The sequence below is a fragment of the Topomyia yanbarensis genome, chromosome 3, assembly GCF_030247195.1.
Source record: "Topomyia yanbarensis strain Yona2022 chromosome 3, ASM3024719v1, whole genome shotgun sequence".
Lineage (NCBI taxonomy): Eukaryota > Metazoa > Arthropoda > Insecta > Diptera > Culicidae > Topomyia > Topomyia yanbarensis.
This window is the reverse complement of record NC_080672.1, coordinates 318793606-318820524: the sequence shown is the minus strand read 5'-3', so window position 1 is coordinate 318820524 and position 26919 is coordinate 318793606. Positions and strand designations below refer to the sequence as shown.

The 26919-nt window shown below is 45.6% G+C and overlaps 1 protein-coding gene across 4 annotated transcripts in view; it reads right to left on the bottom strand.

Moving 5' to 3' along the window:
- LOC131693259 (zinc finger protein 836-like) overlaps positions 1–26919 on the bottom strand; it is a 48170-nt gene that overhangs the window by 5030 nt on the left and 16221 nt on the right. For 3 of the 4 annotated variants that reach the window (XM_058980950.1, XM_058980949.1, XM_058980952.1), the window contains 2 exons: positions 6411–8510; positions 4902–5927 (listed from right to left, as the gene is read on the bottom strand). In XM_058980950.1, the coding sequence (XP_058836933.1) occupies positions 4902–5927; positions 6411–8510 (3126 nt within the window). Of the gene's footprint in view, positions 1–4330; positions 5928–6410; positions 8511–26919 lie in introns of those variants that run through there. The other variant, XM_058980951.1, reaches the window with a different exon arrangement.

Below are 26919 nucleotides of genomic sequence, written 5' to 3'. Positions count from 1 at the left end.
GCATGTCTGTTTTTTTGGTTTTTCTTGGCTAACTTTAAGGGGCTATGGTTTGTAGAGTAGCAGGTAGTAGCAGCTAAATTTATTTTTTTGATGTTCAGCAAGAAATACCCTATTGATACATATATAAATCATAGCGGGATCTAATAGGATCCTTGGAATAATGCGGGGTAAAATAGACTAACGTTTCAATAAATTATTGGTATTGTGAAGCATGAAAAATAAACTATTATGCGAAATCAATAAACATTTGAAATAATCTAGCTCATTCCATATATTATTCAAAGGTAATTTTTTTGTTATTAACATGCTCATAAGTCATCAGTGTCCTGCCAATTATCTTCTTCGTCATTGGATGAACAAGGTATTTCGTTGCTTAGAATACTCGGTTATATTATTACCTTGTTCATCCAACTATTTTACCCCGCATTATTCCAAGGATCCTATTAGATCCCGCTATGATTTATATATGTATCAATAGGGTATTTCTTGCTGAACATCAAAAAAATAAATTTAGCTGCTACTACCTGCTACTATACAAACCATAGTCCCTTAAAGTTAGCCCAGAAAAACCAAAAAAACAGACATACACCCTAAAAACGAAGAGATAGCGAGTTGGTGTATTCCGCAAAAAGGTGTGTTTTGAAAGCATCAACAACATTCTAGAACATCGAGAAACTGTAAAAAATCAAATAAAAAAGTTAAAATGAAAAAACACTTTTTAAGGGGGTATTCCGACATGTACTTCAATTTCACCCAATAACTTTTTTCACTTAACAGACAGCCATTTCGCTACTTCAACAAAGTTTCATAAAATCATTTCGTCTACAAACTTTCCATACATGACTATCAATTTTGGCAACTACTTGCAAAGTTATTTTTTTTATCTGCGTACATACCCCCTTAAACAAAAATTTTCTAACATTATATTAAACTACTTAAAAAACGAAGAAACCTTTCCGAAGACATCAAAGTGCCATAACCAATAGTTTCGTAGCAAATATCAATGTCCGGCTTTTTTTGATTCCGTCCCACTGTGCATCGCCTTGGAGTCAACGTCATATTGGCAAATTTCTCATTGAATCCACTTCTGTCTCTTCCTAATCTCCATTTTGTCCCCTAGGTCCGAAGCGGATCAATCGACTATTAATTGAAACGGTAGACATACTAGCAGTATTAGTCATTACACGCGAATACTTTTTCTACAACTGTACTGTTTTATCGCTATCTTATAACATAATTCGATTACCCCTGTTCTAGTCAATATTCATACATACATACACACTATATACGTATTCATCACATTGTGGACCAGACAATCCCTCAATTTTTTCTATTATTATTATCCTGAGTAGCTAGGCGAGACATTTTAGTGTTTCAAAAAAGAATCTCTGCCTATAAAGGACATAAGAAATATATATCCACTATTCCCCATAAAGTTTGCTCGAACCGAATGTCTGCCTGGTTCGACTCGAATAGACCACACCGACCCGAAAGGGTTACTTATCATTTCTGAGAACCGGAGTGCTCGATCGAGTTAAATAATCGTAAGAACAAGTCCTGAATAATGAGCTATCTCTTAGGTACCAGTTATGCACTCCTTTCCTGAACTAACCTCATACCCACGGTCAAAAGAGTTGACACCGAATGACCCCCAAGGTGTGGCAGACGGCGCACCTATGTTTCACCACCAAAGAAGAGGATCTCAACACGCAGCAGCAAGCTGCGTCAACAAGACCTGATAGACACATGAAAGATAATTTTAATTTTTACATATTGTAAAAGTCATAAATGACCCACGGCTCAGTTATGCTAACGCATGGAGCCGTGTCAAATAAACAAGGGGAAAAAAGAGTCGACAACTAGTAGGATCGACATGTCCCCCACCCAAGCGAATTGATCAACTAGCAGCGACCAGCCAAGAAGACTTTCGAACCAATGAGAATGGACCATGCCAGTCGAAGGCCATAGGCCCAGCGCCATCTCGTACAGTTCCTGAAATCAGGAATTTTGTTAGTGCTACTTACAGATATCATTTGAATGATAGTAAGTGTCTCATTCCCTCTTGTTAAACTCGCTTACCGCTGTTCATCTCTTCCGGCATTTCGACGCCTTCGGTCGACCGTCTCATAGAAGAGATCTCTTTTATCGAATCCTCAATTTCCGTCGGAACTCGTATGTCAGACGCTCAAGGAATTCTACTGGCTCGAATGTCAACTATCTGAAGCGAAAAAGACATTACCACATTAAATATAGTCCCTAATCCTATAATCAACTAAGGCTGCCTGTCGATTCTAGCGCAGAAACACTAATGATGTGACCATCAAAAATACGTCAGACAAGCTTGATTGACCCCCTTCGACACCAGTTTGGCCTTACCAAGCCGTAACACGGGTGGCGGCGTGAAAACTGCCGAATAGGAGTTGAGAACAGCTTGAAGCAACATATGATGTTGCTCCAACTGTATGTGATATCCAAGACTGACTTGGATAATTTCATCGAGCCTAGTTTGCATACCTCACATAACTAGACTCCCTGTTCTCTATTCACCCACTAGCCGATTTCTAGAATTATTATAATCAAAAAGGATGGTACTCCTAGTGCTACGAAAGCTGATGACACTTCATTTGGTAGTACACAAAACGAACATATTCCGCGCACACCAGTCGTTGAAAGTATCCAGAACGGTTTGCAGTGCCAGGCAGTCAGACTGATAACGAATTACGAAATATATTTGAAGATCGTCAGCGAAAAACAGTTTACCATCAGGACTTAAAATATCGGCAATGACGTAAATAAACAGCGAAAATAGCAGTGGCCCGAGTGTACTACCTTGAGGAGCTCCAGAGCAATCAAACTGCAGTGCCAATACAAACAGCAACTTGACGATGAACGAGATACGATCGAAGCCCATAACAGCGTAACAGAACATAGTCGTGCAGTCAAGTTTTTTCAGCTTAGCGAATATCGTGATTCATTGTGTCAAATGCGGATTTAAAACCGGTATATACGGCATTCACTTGAAGTTTTTTGCACATGTTATCTATACAAAATGACGTAAAGCTCTCTAGATTGGTTGCCACCGAACGGCCAAGATAAAAACCATGCTGACAAGTGCTAGCATAGCGCCAACGAGAAGCAAATAGTGGTTCATTAATGAATGACTCAATATGCTTTGATTCAACCCCGAGCGAAGTAATTGCATGGTAATTTTCAACGTTACGTTGAAAATTACCGTGCAATGCAACTTTCTTGTAAACTGGGAACAGTGTCCAGCACACTGGAAACGTTTGCTGCTGAAACGACACATTGAAAAATTGCGCATAAATTTTTTCGTCTTCCCAAATGACTCTGTACAACGGTGCGAGTGTTGAAAGGTTTAATGCGAATGCCCTCGAAATTCCAGGTCAGCTTCAGTTCCCCAAATTGCCCCGGTTCTTTGAGAATGAACATCGTAAATTTGATTCTTTTTGTTTCCACCATGAGGTATTTATCGAATTTTGCGAAGAAAAAGCAGTTTTTATAAAAGCCGTTGCACCTTTCAGGTTTTAAATTTGTAACTAAGAACGTCGTTTCACTAATACACAAAACACTGACATAAAGACCATAGTCAAGACCGTAACATTGCGCTCTATTTCAGATCAATTTTACAGTTCAAAACCTGGACTGGATTTTTTTTCGACGAAATGGGCGAATATACAAAGAAACAGTGTCCAAAAACCTTGTGTTGTTGTCAGGAAACAAAAATCAGGCATTGCACAAGATCTCTTAAGTGATATTTACAAAGAAAACAGGACGATTTATAATATCAGAGATTAAAGCATGCAAACAGGGTTATGGATTGTTCGGATGTCTAGACTGTCTACAATAATGAATTTATACAAATAACTACATCAGACAAACATACATAAGACTCATTCCATCTCTATCGCTCACGCGAAAGCCTAGGACCGCAAGTGCTCAAGACCTTACCTCACATGCTTAGGATAGCCTAGTGGTATAAAATCTAGTGTGAGGTGTATCTAACGTGCATCAACACTGTCAAGTCGTATCAAGTTAGAGTATGTATGTAATCAGTTCGACAGAAACCCTGCCAGGCCACCCTTATTCTTGTTTACGACGTGTACGAGATTCGTTCGAAAACGGTTCGAACGAATAGTAAGTCCATTTGATTCTGCTGTCGTAAACGACAATACGAACTACTTTTGTTCGAATCTCGCAATCGTCGTAAACAAGAATGAGGGTGATGTTCGAATCGACACGGTTGACTTTAGAATTTTTAGTGTTATATCTGTTTGTCCGTAATCTATAATTTTTGAAAACTAAAAGACACTTTTGCGGTGTAGTTTTTGAAATCTTTATTGGAAAAACATTTCAAATATTACACCAAATTCATTAGACTCGTTCGTCTTCTGCAGTTTTGTGTGGCTTTAATTTCTAAGAAAAACTAGTTGCTTCCTAATTGTAATCATTACTGTTATAATTAATAATATTTATTTTGTTTCTTGTCTCCGTTCAGCGTATTTTGTTTAAACTAAACTCATTACTTGTTATGATGTAGTAACAAGGACCTCTCACGATAATGAGTCTGCGGATAGTGCGTGTGCCGGGGTTGAGCCTGTGGGTGCGTATCCGTACATTGGATTATCAAACTGGGTTGTTTTTCTCTAATGACAAAATCGATTCTTACTGTAATATGTAGGGTTACACGTAATCATCTACGGGTTGCTACTACCAATTTAAATTAGTGATCAACATAATAAAAGGGAGAGCGGAACAAACTGGAGGTGCTCAGAGTGTACATGTCTAAAGCATTTCTTCAACTTTTTACACAACAAAACCAAACAAACATAAAATGTGGTTGCGTTGGTCGAATTTTGGTCTTAGGGTCAATCTCGCCTTACCTGTTGTTTGATAACCACCTGAGGCTGAATGAGTTCATCAAAGTTAAACATTCCCTGTTCATCGGCACCGGTAGCTGTCGTTCCGGAGCTGGTACCGCTGCCAACTATTGATCCACTACCAGTAGTGTTTGCTTCCACACGACCGCTTGATGCAGTCTGAGCACGCTCATTTTCTTCATCCTGTTTCTGTTGTTCATCGACCTGCTCCTGAGTGTGAAGGATTATATGACCACCTTCGGTGAGGATACCTTGCTGATCCTCTGATCCGTCCATGTGCTGCTGTTCATCGCCATCGTTGTCGGCTTGTTGAAGATGCAACTGAATCTGCTGTTCGCCGCCTTCGCCACCAGCCATGGAAACAGTCAAATTACCTTCCTGGTCCACTTCTCCCGAGGTAGTGAATGACACTGGAATCTGCAGTCCATCTTCAGTTGTTATATGTGTTCCCTCGGCATTGAGTTCACCTTCTTGAGATTGCTGAATAACAATGTTTCCATCGGCGTTCAGCAGTGAAGCATCGATCAACTGTTCCTGTCCGTCGGCGCCTTGTACCAAAATCATTTGCCCTGTCTGTCCATCACCACCGATCATTTGTAACGTTTCGCCTTCTCCTAAACCTTCACCACTTTGCATCACAACACCAACGCTCTGCAGCAGCTGCTGAATCTGTTCGCTATCCGTGCCCTGGACCAGAATCTGATTTCCATCCGCGTCCGTGGTCAGAATATGGTTATCCAGTTGCAGTATCTGCCCGTTCTCGTTGAGAATAAATTTGATCTGTTGACCATCGGCGTCCTGTATGCCTTCCAGTTCCATGTGAACAGCACCTTCCGCGTTCGAGTTCTGACTGTTCTGTGACTGCTCGCCATCGTCGTCAAGGCTTGGCATGCTAACGGGCATATTCATCGCTTCCTGTTTGGGTTGAAGCTGAGCCTGCTGATGTTGTTGCTGATCTTCGCCCTGATCAAGCGTCGGCATGTCAATACTAACGGCAGTCTGTTGCTGTTTGACCTGGTTTTGGGTTATCTGAAATGAGAGCAAGTTTTAGTAGTTGCAATATTTTTGGGAACAGGCGAAGGTTAAGATTGATAGTTTGTAACAAGAAAGGGTAGGGAAACCAAATGTCCCAAGACTCCACCAAACCAACAATTATTAGACTGATTATTTATTTTTAATATTTATTATTCGGGAGTATGCTGCCCATAAACGCATAAGAGTCCCATGTGGATTTTTGTCGAAAATGAGTTATCCGTTGGATTGTATTCTGTATCACCACTGAATCACACTGCACAAATAAGATTACCGGGTTTGTTCAGAAAATATCAAAAAAATACCAAAACATGGTTGTCCCATCCATTTGGCTCAATGGACTGGACAATCTTGAACAGCGTTTTTCTCGGCTTGCTGTTTTTCAACATGGGACTCTTATGCTGTTATGGGCAGTATACCCGTCAGTCTAACTTCAACATTCTTTTTCATACAAGCCATAGTAAACAAATATTTACTTACCATCTTGTTCTCGGCAAGCTCCGCTTGCTGCTGTTGAACGTAAGTCTGTCCCCGCTGGCCTTGCTGGGCCAACGTAATGCTGTACGTGATATTGCCGGTAGCATTATCCTGGCTGGTGATGACCATATTATCGCCCGGGTTCATATCATTCTTGTCGGAGTGTATCTTTTCGAATATACTTTCCAGATCTCCATCCGAGATGCTATGGCTGGTGGTGAGAGTCGATCCGGGAGCGCCGCCCGGGGCAAGCAACTTTCCGTGCAGTTCCTGGCCGCCGTTATTCAACGTGGACGCATTCGCACTGACCATTTTCTTGCTGGTGGTGATGGTCGTTCCACCGACCGTTTGACTAGTCGTCAACGGTGCCGGGGTACCGCCCGCTCCTCCCGAGTGCATTTTCATGTGCTGAGTGTAGAGTTTCTCGTTTAGGAATGTCAGGGAGCAGGTGTTGCAGGAGTGGAATTGAATCGATTTGGCATCGATCGTTTCGCCGATCGTATCCCGTAACGCTTCATCGATCGTTGCCTGTAGCAGTTTTTGCGTCGATGAATCGGCCACTGGCATTTCGCTTTTGATGCGTATCTGTGCTGATGGTTGATGTTGTTGCATAAGCTGCTGCTGTTGTTGTTGTTGATGGTGGTGGGTGATTTGTTGGGTTTGCTGTTGGGATGGTGCTTGCTGGACCGTTGTTATCGTCGTGTGTTTCTGTACTGGGACTTGCTTTTTAACGTTTTCGTGAGTCTCTAAATGTTTCATTAGCAGTTCACGTTTGTTAAACGTGACATTGCATATACCGCACTTGAAGTAATCAGGTTGATGATTCTTCGCATGAATCGAAGCCTGTTCGCGCGTTTCGAATCGCATCAGACAGACACGACACTTGAACGGTTTCAGTTTGATGTGTTTGCGAAGGTGGTCGTCGTAATTTTGCTTATCAGGGGTCTTGTAAGTGCACATGTTACAGGCGTAAAGTTGCGTTATCGTCGTGCCGGAACCTTGTTGCTCAACTATCTTGATTTCTGTTGGCTGCTGAACAGGATTTTGGTGCTCCAGAGCGTTATGTTGCTTCAAGAGAGCAACAGAGGCGAAGATTTTCTTACACAGTTTGCAGCGATATGCAGACGACGTGGTCGTCGTGGCTGTGGAAGTCGGTGTTACGAGCTGCTGGTTTGTATTTGCCTTGCATTGCTCGTAGTGGGGTTGGAATTGGGTTAGATCCTGGGTCTTGAAATCGCAGGACATGCACTTGTACATTTTGATTGGATTCCTCCGGATTGCCGTCGAGGGCAGTTGCTGTGCCGTGCTACTGACAATGTTCGCTCCATTGTTTGTAGTCTGGATTTGCGATTGCTGTGGTTGTAACTGTTGTGTTACAATCTGTTGCGGTTTTTCGAACATATTCGTCAGCTGACTCTCAATGTCCATTCCGCTGTTGGTCAGATCTGACAGTGTACCAGATGTGTTTGACTTCCTGGAAACGTCAACCATTTCCTGGCCAGAGTCATTTACCGTTTTAACACTGTAGGTTGTCGCTGCCGTTCCAATGCCGCCAAGTCTCTGAATCTTCGCCGGCGGAGGTGCGAGACTCGGATCGTCATCCAGTATGTTGTATTTTCTGTGTATAAAACTTGTTAGCGTATTTCGCACGTGTTCCAGGTCAGTTTCGAGTTTGTCCATCTGGTTGAACATCGTAATACATCGTCTGCACACGACGTCGTCTGTACCGATGATTACCATGTAGCCTTCGCCAACGATTTTTGCTATCTTTGAAGTGAACTCTGTTTGCGACGTGGCTGTCGAGGCTTCCGTCAGCAGCGTGGCATTGATACCAGCGTTGTCGCCGCAGACGTAGCATTTTTGCTGCTTTGAAACGTAGCTGTTGGTGGTTGTGATCGAGACGCTTGTCTGCTGGTTGTTGAGTGGCTTTTTCGGCATCATGCGTGCCTGGCTACCGGAAATTCCGGTCACCGAGACGGCACCACTCTGCAAGAGGCTGTTGATTTTCCGCACTGCGTTCATCTGCATTGTGCTTTGCTGCTGTTGTTGCTGCTGCTGCTGTTGATGTTGCTGTTGAACTGCTGTCGTGGTTGTTCCGTAAATCTGGTAGAACGAAAGAAATGTTTAGTTTGGAGAATAATCGTTATGGTTCAGTCATTAAAATTATGTATAGTTTAAATTACATTGTATCGAGTTTTATATTTTTGGTATAAAGAGACTTGAAGCAAAAGTCATTTGACTTATCCGGGATTGGATCATATAGTACCATTTTGTGGGCTTTCAATCAATTACCCAATCAACTGAGACAATCGGGGCAAGAACAATAAAATGAAATGAGTAATATCGGAACTAGACGAGTTTCCATAGTAGTTTATAGGCCGACCACATCGGATCCCGAATATTGTTTCTTTGAGCGAATACGAATTTTATGGCATATAATGCTTTAAATGTGCATTTACAGGATTAAGCCAGAAATTGGTAATATAAAATGGAACGAATCGAAGATGGGGCCAACAAGAGATAAGCTGAACGCACCTGAGAACAGTTCCACGCGGTGGTTAGTACAGAAGCCACAGAATTGTTGGGTATCACCCGCGGAACGGCTGGTTCGATATTGAGTGCCAAAGAGCGACGGACGAGAAAACCCAGGCAAGAAGCCGAATGCTTGCAGCGGCTGCACGTTACAATAGGAAACGATCTGGCAAGCTGAGGGCAGCCAAAAAAAAACTTCGTCCGTTTGAGAAACGTGGGCCGACGAAATAGTGCTCGCTGAGACAGAAGGAAACTTTGTGAGGAATGAGGCGCGGAAGTTTTACAAAAGGATCAATAGTATGAGGTGGAAAAGCAACCCAGTGCCGATCGATATCAAGCCGAGACTCTACAAGAATGACTGCTAGGTGGAAGGAGCTATTGAACGGCTACAAGAGGAGAGAAGGCCACAAATAGCATGTGGATTGTGGATGATGGACAAGCACCCACACTAGACGAAGTGCGAAAGGCTATTCGAGAGCCGAAAAACGGTACGGCCTTTGGGAAGGACGGAATCTCGTAGGATGGTGTCATATGTCCTATCTTCAAGAATGGCCACAAACTCGAGTGTAATAACTCTCGTAACATAACGAACCTCAATGCCGCCTACAAGGCATTCTCCCGTGTTCTGTTTAGTGGACGGACCAAATGTTACCATGCTACAAACTCTGGATAAATTGCGGTTATATACTTGTGCTTGCGGATTCATTTTCAGTTTGTGGGTTTCAAGGCGGCGTATGATTCAGTGAAACGAGACGAACTGTGGCAGATAATGCTTGAACATGGTTTTCCGACGAAACTAAATTAAGCTGATTCGTATAACGCTAGATGTGTCAACATCGAACGTCACATTAGCTGGTTTATCAACCGACTTGTTTGTGATGCTAGATGGATTTTTGTATTTCGGCTATAGTGGTTTTAATCTTAGGGTCATTCGATTATCGATTTAGCAAAATTTCTTTAGTAAAATATCTAATCCTATGTGCGGGATTCGAAATCAAACCAAGGTGAGCCTCGTACAAGGCAATTGATTTACCACTATGCCCGCTTCCGATATTAGATAGATTGTAGCAGAGTGATGCACTCTAATCTATTGTTCAATGTAGCGCTCGATAGTACAATGCGAATACTTGATGTACGAAGTAACGAAGCCATCATCACGAAATATCTATTGCTTCTTGGACATCATTGGTGTTGATCGCAGAGCAGTGGAAGTGACATTCGTGACTTTTAAGGAGGCTGCGCGAAACGGACTGACTACAAACATTGACATACATGGTAGCTGGAAGCAGGGCAAGGTAATCTGAATAGTTTTGGTTTCGAGGTGGGAATAGATGGGTCTCGGTACAAGGCTTTTGAACAATTCCGACAAAATTGTATCTTGGAACACTAGTTTAGTGTAAAAAACGTGCTGCGGCTTCGTAAGACTTTTTATGGTTTGAGTAGTCAGCCCAATTTCCGTAGCGTAGCGTACGCAAAATTTGCTCTATGTAACTCGCTTATACTCACTGGTGCTTTGTACGACCATGAGGCACGGGCGTTCAAGATGGTGACAGGCCATTTGGCATAAAGTCATTTGGCATAAGCCCATTTGGCATACAGTCGTTGTTACAGTAAAATGTGTAATTTAAATGTAAAAAGGGAGGAATAAGAGATTAGTGTGTACTGCAAGAGATGGGCATTTGACAGCCCGCTTGAAAACAAAAGATCGCTGCACAATTTGCTTGAAAACAAATCCCCGGAAGAACGGGTGCCAAAATAAAAATGGATAGTCTGATAAAAGAGGTTGACCGAGTACGGTCGGTGGCGGTCGGCGACTCCCGCCGAAAAAGGGTTGAGTCGGAGAAAAAAGTTGACCGAGCACGGTCGAGAGCGGTGGTGTTTCTCCCCGCTGGAGAGTCGGAAAAAAGAGGTTGACCGAGGACGGTCGGTGGTTTCCCGATATTCTAAGTGAGGACTTTGGATTGCGTCTGGTTTTCGATCCGTTTAATTACTCTAGCCGGGAGGTGCGGGAGAAAAATCGTTTTTCGTTAGTTTGACCTCGACCGATTCGGGTGCTCTTCACGATTCGACTAGTTTCATGCTTCTGTCGGAGGCGTCTGTGGCGGACGTGAATTCAAGGTTGGAGAAACCGGTGACGGCTTTGCAATACCGGCCAAACTTTGTTGTGAAAGGACCGGCCGCATACGAGGAGGACAATTGGAAGTGGATTAAGATAGGCGAAACGATCTATCGGAATCTGAAGCCGTGTACGAGGTGCATCTTCATCAACGTGGATCCGGAAACTGGAATACCCAGCACAAACTCGGAACCACTAAAGACGCTCAAAACGTACCGTCGAGAACCGGGCCTTGGCGATGATCCAGTTCGGCAGCTACACACAACCACGACAGCCTCAGTGGAGATCGACCGCGGTCTCTGATGACATCAGCATTATCGGGTAAGCCTGCACACTATTAATTCTCACCTCCCCTTATTAGCCCTTGCCATTAAATATATATGTTTTGGGATTATTAGACATTCTCTGTCTGTTTTGGGTGAAGCCAAATTTATTGTAACAATGGCGCCCAACATAAAATCCCACATGTTTATTTGAGCCAATTAGTAGATTAGTGTAACAAAAGATTTGTGGTAGTAATTAAGTTTATTTGGTTTGCGATCCATTAAGAAACTTTTAGGATGGACTTCACCCATCTAAATGACGAAGAGATCAACTACGAGTTGGCCTTACGTCACATGATTAATCTAGGTTCTATGACTCATAGAGTCAAAGTTCAAAAGTTGAGGGCCGCTGTTCAAGATAACCGAACCCGAAACATTTTTCACAACAGTTCGGATCACGTTATGAGTCCAACTGTTAATATAGAATCCTGTCAGGTAGCCATTTATGAGCTACAGAAAGCTGTCGGACCTGCTCTTCAGAGCACCGACAAGCAAAATTTAAGTCAATTACGGTCGCGACTCGTACATTATAGGAACAGGTTGGCATGTCTCAAGCCGCCGGGTTTCCTAGCAGACGCGCACAGATCGCTCGACGCGCTTGTCAGAGTGTTAATCAGTGACGTGAACAGTGCTTTAACCAATCCAGTGAGTGTGGCAGGTTATGGAAGTGCAGGAGGGGCAGTGCCAAAAACCAATCGGCAGCTGCTAGCGGACGAGAACAATCCAACGCAAGACGATAACGGCGCCAGGGCGACTGGACCGGACGCGTCGACAGAGCATAGCAGAAGAAGCAGTCAACATACAACGCTTCCGGCATCCAGCTCGTTACTATCCGCGAGCCGAGGGCAAGGTGCTCTCGAATTGGACTTCTCCGGCAGACGTTTCTATAGCGATCACGGACGGATTACGACAGAGTCACATTACACGCCGCCACCACTGGACATTCCACCGACTCCCAGGAGTGTTCACAATCACGAGCGGTGGGACAATTCGCGCTTAGCGGATCAGCAAGAAGAGGAGAGAGCCGGCTGGAATTCGATCGATAACCAACGCAGGTCGGAACGAAACGACCGAGCAGGAACAGCCAGCGGCACGAGAGGAAACAGGAACGTATGGGAAGAGTACGACCAGCTGCGCGATGATTTACTGCATCATCTACTGCGGCGAGACACCAGAACGGCGAGCGATCGGGGCGACGACAGGCGCACAACGAAAGCAGTACACAACTGGCCATTCAAGTTTCGGGGAGAGAAGGACACAACGTCGCTAAACATATTCTTGGACCGAGTTGAAACATTCGCTAGATCGGAAGGGATGAACGACGACACCTTATTGGCATCGATCAAACATCTGTTACAGGAAGATGCTTTGGATTGGTACGCACGAGCCATGGCGCAGCACACATTACTTTCCTGGGAGGCATTCAAACGGGAGATACGGAAGGAATTCCTACCCAGTGGATATGCACAGATTTTGCGCCTTGAGGCTTGCTTCCGATTCCAAGGACCCAACGAGGCATTTTCGAAATATTATAGGGATATCGCAGCATTATTTCGGTTTGTTACGCCACCGATGTGCGAGGAAGAGAAGTTTTTCATCGTAAAGAAAAACATGAATGCCGATTATGCAGCGATCGTGACCGCAGCCAGACCACACACTATACAGGAAATGGTGGAAATCTGCACCAGCTACGATGAAACGAGGATGCTTCTGAACAGGCAACGCAGGGTTCCAATTCCGCACAGTGCGCTTTTAGAGCCTAGTTTCGCAACACCCACTGTTGTACCAAGACCAGCACCGGCAATGCAGCATCAACCACGGTTCGGCAGGGTACACACAGTAGAGCTGGAGGAAAACTCGGCAGGCGGATTGGTCGACGGGCAAAATTCCTCGCTCGATGAAGAAGGAGCATACTCGCAACATGATGACGGATACTGGCAGCTGAAGATAGACCAGCTCACGGAGCAAGTCAGCGCGCTGAAGATGCAGTTGACGACGAGGAACGCTAGACCAACGTTTACGTCAGCACATAATTTGGAGAAGGCGAACGTCGCACAGCAGCACAGACAATACGCGTCACAACCACTCACGCAGCAGACACAGCGTCAGTACAGCAACCAGGTACAGAGACAGCAACCTCCGCCTGCGCAGCACCACTCTCGGGAGTTGCAAGCTCCGCAGAACTCAGTACGAGGAGAGCAAGACAGAGCTGGGGAACACAGAACAGATCCGATAGACCAGAGACGTACGGGTATGATCTGCTGGAACTGCGATGAGGAAGGACATCGTTTTATGGATTGTGCAAAGCCACAGGCAATTCTTTTCTGCTATCGTTGTGGACGAAAGGGATACTCTCTACGCAGCTGCATCACGTGTCGGACAGATGCGGGAAACGCCACCGCGGGGAATCTGCAATAGAGGGTAAGGAATCTCCGCAATCAATAGAAAACCCCTCCGATACCACCGAACTAGGATTACTAAATACAATTATCATTAATCCCGGACTAGACAATCGCCCACATGCAATCATTAGTATACTGGGCAAAGAAATGACAGCGCTGCTGGATAGCGGGGCGAACTGCTCACTGCTAGGTGGCAACAATGTAAAGATCGTCGAACAGCTAAGTCTGCGCAAAGGAAACGTGATTGGAGGCATCAAAACAGCGGACGGCACGCAACATAAAATTTCACACTTCGTTCGAGTGCCGATAGTTTTTAACAACCGGAACGAGACCATCCCATTGCTGTTGGTTCCGACAATTCCGGATTGCCTGATCCTGGGCATGAACTTTTGGGACAAGTTCGGAGTCAAAGCAACATGCTGCAGTGTGGAAACAGAGCTGGAGGAGACGGAGCTGAACGAGGATGAGCCAATGAAAGTCCTGAACGCAACACAACACAGACAGCTTAAGGAAACGCTTGCGAAGTTCCCAACAGCGGAAGGAAGGCTGGGCAGGACAACATTATATGAGCACCGAATAGACGTCGGAGACGCACCACCACGCAAGCAGCGACACTATCCAATGTCTCCGTATGTGCTAGAAGAAGTGAACCGCGAGATCGACAGGATGCTCGCTCTGGATGTGATAGAAGAAGCGCTATTTTCTCCGTGGAACAACCCACTGGTAGCGGTTAAGAAGAAAACTGGGAAATACCGGGTCTGTCTGGACGCCCGCCACTTAAACTCGGTGATGGTGAACGAAGGGTACCCTATTCCGCAAATCTCGTCGATCATCAACAATCTCGGCGGCTGCGAGTACATTTCGTCAATCGATCTCAAGGATGCGTTTTGGCAGTTACCGTTGCAGGAGGAATCCAGGCCGTTGACAGCATTTACGGTTCCATCACGAGGACACTTCCAGTTCAAGGTAGTTCCCTTCGGACTTTGTACAGCGAGTCAAGCCCTCGCGCGACTAATGACACACTTGTTCGCAGACATGGAACCATACGTATTTCACTACCTGGACGACATCGTAATCTGCTCCAAAACGTTCGACGAACACATCAAGCTGTTGGAAGAAGTAGCGAGGCGTCTACGAAGAGCAAACTTGACGATATCGCCAGAGAAATCCAAGTTCTGTCGTCGAGAAATCAGATATCTGGGGTACATTTTGAATGAGAGCGGATGGAAAGTCGATGAATAAAAGATCGAGAGCATCGTGAAATTCCCAGCTCCAACGAATCGGAAGGAGGTGCAACGGTTTCTCGGCATGTGCAATTGGTACCGACGTTTTATAGCAGATTTCTCTCGAGTGGCAGTACCAATAACGGAACTGACGAAGACAAGGAATAAGTTTCGATGGAATACGCAAGCAGACGAAGCATTCCTAAAGCTCAAAGCAGCGTTGGTATCAGCCCCGGTGTTGGCAATGCCGGACTATACAATGCCATTCGCTATTGCCTGCGATGCCAGCGATGTCGCGATTGGAGCCGTACTGACGCAGGAGACCGACGGAGAAGAACACCCGATTTGCTACTTTTCACAGAAGCTATCGTCTTCGGAACGGAAGTATTCGGTAACGGAACGGGAATGTCTGGCGGTCATCCGCGCCATCGAGAAGTTCCGAGGGTACATAGAAGGAGTGAAGTTTACAGTTTTTTGCGACCATGCCGCACTCAGCTACCTGCGATCGATGAAGAATCCGACAGCCCTCATGAGCCGGTGGTTGTTACGTTTAAACGCATTCGACTTTGAGATCAAGTACCGGAAGGGAAGCATCAACGTAGTGCCGGACGCACTATCACGGATAGTGGCATCGGTGTCCTTCGACGGTGCGAACTCCACTGATTCGTGGTACATGCAGCTAAAGGATAAAGTACAGAAGGAAGGCGATCGTTTCCCGGACTTCAGGTTAGCGAACGACGAGCTGTACAAGAACTGTTTAAGCAAGGACGAAGATGGAAATGCGATCCACTTGTGGAAAAAGGTGGTACCATTCAAAGAGCGACGCGGGTTAATAGGCAAGTTCCATGACTCACCTACAGCAGCACACTTGGGTTTCCACAGAACTCTTCAGAAACTTCAAGCCCATTTTCACTGGCCGAAGATGCGGGAGGAGGTAAGCAACTACGTCAAGAGCTGCCAAACCTGCAAGGCAAGTAAAGCACCAAACACAAGGATGATGCCACAGATGGGAAACTTGAAGCCAGCCAAAATGCCCTGGGAGTTAATATCAATGGACTTCGTTGGTCCGTTCACACGCTCGAAGCAGGGAAACACAGTTATGCTAGTAGTCGTAGATTGGATCACGAAATACGTCGTCGCACATCCAATGAAAAACGCGGACGCTTCAAAGATGGTTCAGTTTCTGGAGCAGGAAGTCTTCTTGATGTTTTCACGTCCCAGAATAGTTTTATCGGACAATGGAAAACAGTTCGAGTCGACGGTGTTCAAGTCATTGCTAGCTCGGCACAACATCGTGCATATGAAGACGGCTTACTACTGCCCAATGGTAAACAATGCAGAGCGGGTCAACAGAGTACTAATCACCTGCATTCGAGCATTGCTAGAAGGAGATCATCGAGAGTGGGATTCACAGCTTCCAGCAATCACGGCGGCCATCAACGGTGCGAAACATGATGCGACCGGAGTAAGTCCGCATTTCGCCAACTTTGGAAGGGACCTAATACTTCACACAGATCTCTACGTGCAACAAAGTCTCAACACCCCAGACGACCCCAAGGTAGCACAGGATATGCGACTGTCAACGGTTCGGCGGGTACAGGAATTCGTACTGCGACGCATCATGAACAATCACGAAAAGGCGAAGCAGAGATACAATCTTCGAACACGAACAGTAGCATTCAAACCGGGAGATTTGGTATGGCGTAGAACCTTCGGTCAGTCGTCGAAAGCAAACCACGTGAACCGCAAACTTGATCCCAAGTTCGTTCCAGCGATAGTCAAAGACGTCCTGGGCGTCAACCTGTACACTCTAGAAGACGTAGCCACGGGAAAGAGAGGCAGGTTTCACGCAAAGGACATTAAGGCGGATTAGAGAAAATTTACTCAGCTATGTCGGCAGGCTCCAACCTGCTAACCACGAGCATCATGCTCCCAAAATACCGTTAGCCGATCGGGACAAATCGTGCCCTGTCATGGTGTGGCGAGCAATAACTTTTCAAACTACCTCCCCATCATGGCACACCAGCCAGCGTCATTTGGATTCGAAGAGCGGTCTAGGAAGGCCCATGACAACTCGCAGTCGCAGCAAGGAGCTGTCGTGACGCGAGGGACGGGACAGGACTTCCATCAACGAGGACAGAAGCCTTCAGCAGGCAAGCCGTTAGCGAATCGGGAGAAAACGCACGTCGAGAAGCAAAAGCCTTCAGCAGGCAAGCCGTTAGCGAATCGGGAGAAAACGCACGTCGAGAAGCAGAAGCCTTCAGCAGGCAAGCCGTTAGCGAATCGGGAGAAAACGCACGTCGAGAAGCAAAAGCCTTCAGCAGGCAAGCCGTTAGCGATTCGAGAGAAAACGCATGTCAAGAAAGCAGAAGCCTAAAACAGGCGCGCCTTTTCGGAACGAGAGAAATCGACCAGCGAGCACGCGAGCGCAACAGGAAGGAAAGCAGGCAACCGCAAACTAGAGACGGAACTTTCGGAGCGGGTCTCGGGAAAACCTTGAGCCGTTGCAAAGGGGTGCAGGTCGACGAAGGCGGACCCCTCTGGACTCCGCAGACATAGCAAAAGTCAATCTCATAGGTAAGCTGCTTCATGGTGACACATCCAACCAAGATAGACCTCAGTCACTGGCGCAAGCGCACGAGCCGTATTCGGAGCAAGCAAAACCATGCAGCGGATGGAGCAGAGCTTACCAGGACAACAATTGAGCACAGCAGACCGTGGCGAAGCGGAATCACCAACGGACATACACCGCTCAGAGCGGGGGATTCAAGTAGGACGAAGCCAAGCACCCAACCCTCCTCACAACCTGCCAACTCCAGCTGCTTACACAACGTTCCAGCGTTTGCCGTTCTCGATACGGGAGAAATCGAAGCACGAGAGTCCACGACACGCAAGCCTCAGAAGGCCAGCCGTTTGTCAGAGCGAGAGAAACTGATACAGTAAGAATCCAGACGCGGACGGAACATAGATTCGGATAAGTAAGTAAGCTATGAGCAACACCAGCTACAAGCACAGAACGAAGACGTGAAACGAAAGATAAGTAATCCTGGATTGGTGTCGACAGCCTGTTAGATCCAGCACAGTCGCGATCCGTAAATCGGATCCATCAGACAGTTGTAGTGGGGGTCGATGTGAAATCAACCAAAAGAAACGCGATTCTGGGCGCGGTAAAACCCTAGCACTGGACTCATATCGATTTGGGAGACTAAATACCTCCTTTCCTACGCAGCTGTCAGTCTTAACAAACCAAATAATCTACCACATTATAAGTCCTTAGTTTCAGTATTAGTCGTAAGTATTAATTCTAACCTATTTAGCCCTAATAATAGGTTAAGAGTTTATTGAATGTTTTGCCGTTGCAAACGATAGTTTCGAGTTTGAGACAAGGACTTACCCGGAGACTTATAGCCAAACTTTAGTTGGCGGATTCGCAATGTTTAGCCAGGATTCGCTGGCGGTATTATGTAGTTTTGTGATTTGTTTTTTGAGATTAGTTGTTCCGTAGCTAGCTGGAGCATGTAGAAGAATGTCGATACATCGAGCATCGCATTCAATTAGCGATTTAATTAGTCTCCGGGAGACTCCTTAAAGGAGTATGGCTCATAAATTTCTCATGAATCGAGCCATTGCCGATTCATGAGAAATTTTTCTGTAACGGCAATGTTGTGTTACAGTAAAATGTGTAATTTAAATGTAAAAAGGGAGGAATAAGAGATTAGTGTGTACTGCAAGAGATGGGCATTTGACAGCCCGCTTGAAAACAAAAGATCGCTGCACAATTTGCTTGAAAACAAATCCCCGGAAGAACGGGTGCCAAAATAAAAATGGATAGTCTGATAAAAGAGGTTGACCGAGTACGGTCGGTGGCGGTCGGCGACTCCCGCCGAAAAAGGGTTGAGTCGGAGAAAAAAGTTGACCGAGCACGGTCGAGAGCGGTGGTGTTTCTCCCCGCTGGAGAGTCGGAAAAAAGAGGTTGACCGAGGACGGTCGGTGGTTTCCCGATATTCTAAGTGAGGACTTTGGATTGCGTCTGGTTTTCGATCCGTTTAATTACTCTAGCCGGGAGGTGCGGGAGAAAAATCGTTTTTCGTTAGTTTGACCTCGACCGATTCGGGTGCTCTTCACGATTCGACTAGTTTCATGCTTCTGTCGGAGGCGTCTGTGGCGGACGTGAATTCAAGGTTGGAGAAACCGGTGACGGCTTTGCAATACCGGCCAAACTTTGTTGTGAAAGGACCGGCCGCATACGAGGAGGACAATTGGAAGTGGATTAAGATAGGCGAAACGATCTATCGGAATCTGAAGCCGTGTACGAGGTGCATCTTCATCAACGTGGATCCGGAAACTGGAATACCCAGCACAAACTCGGAACCACTAAAGACGCTCAAAACGTACCGTCGAGAACCGGGCCTTGGCGATGATCCAGTTCGGCAGCTACACACAACCACGACAGCCTCAGTGGAGATCGACCGCGGTCTCTGATGACATCAGCATTATCGGGTAAGCCTGCACACTATTAATTCTCACCTCCCCTTATTAGCCCTTGCCATTAAATATATATGTTTTGGGATTATTAGACATTCTCTGTCTGTTTTGGGTGAAGCCAAATTTATTGTAACATCGTTTGGCATAAGTCATTTGGCATAAAGTCAACTGGCATAATGGCCATTTGGCATAACGGGCGTTTAGCATAATAGTTATTTGGTTTAAGTACGGTTGGAAAGCAATGTGGCGTAGCCACATTAGGCGGCGGCAAATATTTTATTAATTTATTTATAGTGTCGGAAGTGTAATTACTTTGCAAGCAAACCTGTAATCCACTTGTTTACCCGGATTACTCAAACATAGGGGCTATAGCTAGTTTAAGGTAGGAAGGACGGTAGGAATGCGATGTGGCGCAACACGGTAGGAATGCGACTTGGCGTAGCCACATTAGGCGGCGGCATTATTGGGTTCAAATGCCAAATAGTATACTTGTTTTTGTTAGTAGTTATAAATATTGAATACGCTGTTGTTAATTTTTTGTATTTTTTGTTATTTATACATTATTGTTCAACACAAATAATCGCAACATGATTTTTTTTAACTTTGTGAAAAATATTCCGTCTAAAGAATTCGTTTCAGTGCAGTGATTATGCCAATTTACCATTATGCCAAATGGCCTTTATGCCAAATGGGGTACAATCTTCAAGATGGACTATGGAGTACGATGTGTTTGAGAGAAAGATTCAGCATTTAATACTCGGCGGCACAGTAGAAGATAGAGAATGGCGCAGACGCATGTTCCACGAACTGTACCAGCTACCCCACAATTCTGACATTGGATGGATGATAAAGCACGTCATAAAACAGTGGGCTGGACATGTAGTATGAATGCGGGATTAAAGACTAGCTAAAGATATGCTCAACAGGGAACCTGGAAGATATTGTCTACTTCGGAGCTGACCCAGCACTCGCTGGATATGGTGTGTGTGCGACGTGAGAAAGGTGTGCATGCGATGGACGTTCAAAGAGTTTGATTTACCACTATGCCCGCTTCCGATATTAGATAGATTGTAGCAGAGTGATGCACTCTAATCTATTGTTCAATGTAGCGCTCGATAGTACAATGCGAATACTTGATGTACGAAGTAACGAAGCCATCATCACGAAATATCTATTGCTTCTTGGACATCATTGGTGTTGATCGCAGAGCAGTGGAAGTGACATTCGTGACTTTTAAGGAGGCTGCGCGAAACGGACTGACTACAAACATTGACATACATGGTAGCTGGAAGCAGGGCAAGGTAATCTGAATAGTTTTGGTTTCGAGGTGGGAATAGATGGGTCTCGGTACAAGGCTTTTGAACAATTCCGACAAAATTGTATCTTGGAACACTAGTTTAGTGTAAAAAACGTGCTGCGGCTTCGTAAGACTTTTTATGGTTTGAGTAGTCAGCCCAATTTCCGTAGCGTAGCGTACGCAAAATTTGCTCTATGTAACTCGCTTATACTCACTGGTGCTTTGTACGACCATGAGGCACGGGCGTTCAAGATGGTGACAGGCCATTTGGCATAAAGTCATTTGGCATAAGCCCATTTGGCATACAGTCGTTTGGCATAAGTCATTTGGCATAAAGTCAACTGGCATAATGGCCATTTGGCATAACGGGCGTTTAGCATAATAGTTATTTGGTTTAAGTACGGTTGGAAAGCAATGTGGCGTAGCCACATTAGGCGGCGGCAAATATTTTATTAATTTATTTATAGTGTCGGAAGTGTAATTACTTTGCAAGCAAACCTGTAATCCACTTGTTTACCCGGATTACTCAAACATAGGGGCTATAGCTAGTTTAAGGTAGGAAGGACGGTAGGAATGCGATGTGGCGCAACACTGTAGGAATGCGACTTGGCGTAGCCACATTAGGCGGCGGCATTATTGGGTTCAAATGCCAAATAGTATACTTGTTTTTGTTAGTAGTTATAAATATTGAATACGCTGTTGTTAATTTTTTGTATTTTTTGTTATTTATACATTATTGTTCAACACAAATAATCGCAACATGATTTTTTTTAACTTTGTGAAAAATATTCCGTCTAAAGAATTCGTTTCAGTGCAGTGATTATGCCAATTTACCATTATGCCAAATGGCCTTTATGCCAAATGGGGTACAATCTTCAAGATGGACTATGGAGTACGATGTGTTTGAGAGAAATATTCAGCATTTAATACTCGGCGGCACAGTAGAAGATAGAGAATGGCGCAGACGCATGTTCCACGAACTGTACCAGCTACCCCACAATTCTGACATTGGATGGATGATAAAGCACGTCATAAAACAGTGGGCTGGACATGTAGTATGAATGCGGGATTAAAGACTAGCTAAAGATATGCTCAACAGGGAACCTGGAAGATATTGTCTACTTCGGAGCTGACCCAGCACTCGCTGGATATGGTGTGTGTGCGACGTGAGAAAGGTGTGCATGCGATGGACGTTCAAAGAGTTTGGCGGTCGAAGATCGAGGAGTAACCTGTCAATCCAAAATATTCTCGGTCATGATTCGGAGCATCCGGATTGTTTGGCCACGTTGACAGTGATCGATGACGATCGACGGACTTGCCATTGGACTGCAAACCGATACTTATTACATGGTTCTATCCGTTGTTTTCGACAAAATCTACCATAATGCAGTAACCAAGCTAGGTACACTTGGTATTCACGGACAACTGGTTTAGTTCTTATCTCGATGATAAGCTACTCCACATAAGCATTAGGGATTGACTATCTACACTATTCCTCGCTACATCCGATATCCCACAAGGAAGCCGTCTTGGCTCAGATATATTTCTTCCCTGCTTTAATGTTGTCAATATCAAATTACAAGTACCCCGCCTTTTCTTCATCGGCGACATAAAGATATCTCGGAAGATACGATCTGTGCCGAATTTCTTCAAAATTAGCTGCCTACGTTTAGTTTACGGGGTGATCTAAACAGAATGGTTTTAAACCAGAGCAAATGCTAAATCATAACGTTCGCGCGAAAACTTCATTCAATTCAGTCGAACTGTTTGCTCGACTCAAGCATTCCAAGACACCTTCACGTCAACGGTCTCGTAGTCGTCATATAAACGGCACTGGCACTCAAACCAATTCAGGGATCAGAACACATTGGCTCAAAAAACACGTTTCCTTTAAGTGATCGGGGATTTGTACCTTGCCATGTCATTTTCCTAAGTGGAAAGAAAAGATAAGGAAGAAGGATGCAGAATTTGAAGGGTGGGAAGTATGACAACACAAACACCTGCTGTTGTTTGAACTCACAAGTAGTTAAAATCGCCTGCGAGAAAGCCTAAAGCTTTTTACCGCACAGAAGAACTTGAATCAAAATAGGAGAAGCTCCAACCCAAACTGTTAGGATCTAACGCTGTGACCAATCACTACGCTGGCAAGGCCACACTCTTTCGAATTACTCCCGTAGAGCTGCACGGAAACAATCGTTCGGAGTTAACTTACGCGCTCTTCAATGACGAATAATGGGTCGTCAAAGAAGATTCGCATCCCCTGTGTCTGCAGTGGACGGCTAACATGAAACGAACTGGAACCGAATCTTAGCGGATTGCGTTGAAGATTCGTGGAGAAATAACAAATGTAACAAAGTTCATACTGGACGACGTGCACACAGTTGGTAAAGTGGACCTACCCCGGCATTTACTGCGATACGCGGAGTTGGCTGAGTCGTTCCCATATTTGAGAAGTCTTCCGATCAAAGATTACGAATACGGATTGCCTCGCATTCTCATCTGTGACGATAATGCTCACTTGACGGTCATGCGCAAGGTACGAGAGGACCAGCCTGCGTACGGAAAATAAGACAAATCTGTGGATCGCACGCACAGTTTCCATATCTGCGAGTGCCAGGATGATCCGTCAATGCATGATCTTGTTAAGTATGCTGAAGGATGTCCTGAATCTCCGGAAGTTCAAAGTGCGAACAATATCCTTTAGAAAACTACGAAGCGTGTCGATCAACGGTTCGAGATGTGCCTGCTATGTCGATATGATTGTTCCGAGCTTCCTGATAGTAGTTCGTCGATTGCAGTGTTTGAAGCGATGAATCTTGAATGACCTAATTATTGGCGAGAGTGTTGTGAGGTAGCTTATCGAATACCAGACGAAGGGGTAGATCCACAAGGCTACACTTGAGGAACTGGAGGAGGCCGATCCCCGACGGAGTACCTTCCACTGGGTGTAGTTCTAAATCCGAAGAAACCATCGAAAATCGGTATATTTTGTGATGCCACAGCCACAGGCAGGATGTCGTAGAGCACAATGCTGTTGAAAGGACCGGATTTTCCGAACTTTCTTTTGGCAGTGCTCTTCCGATTCCGGGAAAAATATGTGGCTCTCTGCACAGATTTATAAAAAAGATGTTACATCAAGTTCGACGGGAGGATCGTCCTCTTTTCGGAGGGTGAATCCATCCGAGCGTCTGTTCCCCACGTTAGGAGTGGCACAAAAAAAAGTCTCGGCAAAGACCTACGCGACGAAATAAGGACTACGATTGGAAACTCGGAACATGGTACTGCAGATCACTCTGCTCTCCAGCTCTCGACAGGATAATCTACGACGCTTGCGGTGGGCTGGACACGTCCTAAGAATGTCGAACGACGACCCGGTGAAGATGGTTCTTGAGGGCGACCCTACAGGAACAAGAAGACGGGGCGCAGAGCGTGCACGGTGGATCGACCAGATAGAGGACGACCTGTGGACCCTTCGAAGACTGCGAGGCTGGCGACAAGCAGCAATGGACCGAGTGGAGTGGAGACGGTTTCTGCATACAGCAAGAGACAATAAGGCTCTAGCCTGAACGGTAAGGTAAGTATCATCACGCACAACGGATGCTTTGGCGGGATGACCCCAGTATGGAACCCACAGTGTATCTGATGTGTGTCGCTACGTTTGGGCCGCATGTTCACCATGCTCGTCACAACATGTGAAAAACCGGTATGCTGAAGAACATACCCATGAGTTCCCAGCAACTGCTGAAGCCATAATCCGGCAACATTTTTTCGACGATTATCTGGACAGTGCAGATGGCGTCGAGAAAGCGGTAAAAATAGCGCTAGAAGTTAGGTACGCCCATGTCCTTGGTGGGTTGCTCGAACTCCACAGAGGCTCTGGCACGAGTCGAGCAAGGCAACTCAGCTTCCAAGCAACACATCTAGCCGGACAAAAATTGTTCCATGAACGGGTACTTGGAAAGTACTGGAAGCTAGAAGACGTCTTCACGTTCTCAACGAGACTAGCGATTGCGACGGCTCACTCTACCAAGACGCAGGAATTGAATATCGCAATGAACCCGTTTGACCCGCCTGACTACTGCGTTTCTTTCTCGTTCACGGCAAGATCCTGGTTCAGGAGGTATGGAGAGCCAAAACCGAATATGACCATACTGTTTCCATTGAAATTGAACGTGGAATGGACACGGCGGGCCGCCTTGCTCTAACACCTGGACCAGGTACGTGTTCTTCGCTGATACGTTCCCGAACATTCAATCAAGGAAGTCGTGATGTAGTAGTTGCACATATTCGTCGATGCTAGCGAGGAAGCGAACGCGTGCGTAGCGTATCTTTGTGCAGAGTTCCCTGGCGGCGTAATCAAAGGTGCATTGGTTAGTGGCAAGGCGAAGGTTGCTTCTTTAAAGACGCTCTCTATTACGAGGCTGGAACTGAATGGAGCGGTATCGTACGTACACAACGCTTAAGTTCGACAAGATGGCCATGTGGACCGACCCCAAGACTGTATAAACGTGGATAAATGCGGACCATCAAAGGTATCGGCAGGGCGTTGCGTGTTGAGCTGGCGAAATTCTGCCGAAATCGGACGCGGCATAGTAGTGGTACATTCCGAGTAAGATGAATCCCGCAGATTTGGCAACCAAATGGGAAGCGAGAGAACCCTGCTTCTCGGCGGATAGTCCATGGTTCGAGGAATTTTTCTTCAGAATGCCGAAAATACAGTTGTCGTCGGGAATAAATACTGTCTAGGAGACGATAAGGAATTACGGTCATGTCTGGTACACAGTGAAGCAATTTTGAAGTCCATCATCAATTGCGAACGTTTTCCAACTGGACACGACTACTGCGAGCGGTGGCGTACGTTCTCCGATATCGGAAGATTCCGCATCAGAGAACTAGAAACGAACCGCCACTAGATTAGCATATCACACAGAAGGAGCTGGCACTTGTAGAGTGAACTATTTGTCGAATGGTCCAAAATGAAATGTATTCCGATGAAGTTGCTACCGTGACGACAGAGAAAGATCATCAGAAAATGTGACGGTAGGTGAAACTGGAGAGAACTACTAGGATCAGGAAGCTGTCACCATACATGGACGAAAACTTAGTTATCCGTTCAGATTCCAGGATCACCGATCTCTAGTTCACGGCGTATGATGCCCGATTTCCAATGGTTGCACGGATACTGCAGAAGTGGTATCACAGGAGGTTTCTGCATGCTAATGGGAGACTGTTGTCAATGAGGTGAGGTAGCGCTTCTACATGTCTCCGTTGCGCACGATTTTACGCAAGATAGCGAGGGTGTGTCGGAAGTGCAAGGCGAAAAAGGCAGCTTCGGCAATTCCACGCATGGCTCCGCTTCCGGCAGCTAGAATGAAGGCCTTAGAACATCCGTTTCCTACGTGGGTATTGATTACTTTGGATCAATTGCCGTTCGGGTCAACCGAAGCTCCGCGAAGAGGTGGATCACCTTGTTCACGTCACGTGTCTAAGAAGCAAGCAATACGACGATTTATCGGGCGTAGAGGTTCCCCAGCGGAAATACGTAGCGGTCAAGGAACGAAGGTCGATGAGGCAAACAACAAGCTGCGCAGAAAGATGATTGCCATAGGCGGACAGCTTGCAGAATGCTTCACCAATACAAACACTCGGTGATTGTTCAACCCACTTGCACCTGCACGTGGGAGGGTGCTTGGGAGCGATTGGTGAGGTCGGTTGAGGTACCTCTAGCGGCGATGTATATGTCCTCGAGATGGGCCAGCAAGTGGCGTTGACACCGAACCATTTTCTCTTGTCGAGTTCCCGTAGAGCCGAAAGAGCTAGCGATGCCAAAGATGGTGTGCAGAGAAGATTGACAGCTTTGCCAGCTCTGGCGCACATGGGTACGTAAGTATATCCCAATCAATAGAACAAAGTGCTAAGAAAAGGTGAAACCGACTGAAGTTGGAGACTTGGTGTTCGTCGTTGAAGAAACAAAATGCAACGGCTTGGTTCGGGGTTGGGTTGTTCAAGTGATGAAAGGACGTGATGGAAGAATTTTTGATGCGGTCATACAGACTGCAGACACGGAATCAAAGGGTGACCGGTGGTCAAACTGGCGAGACTGAATATAGATGAAGGTAAAACTGGAGTGGACT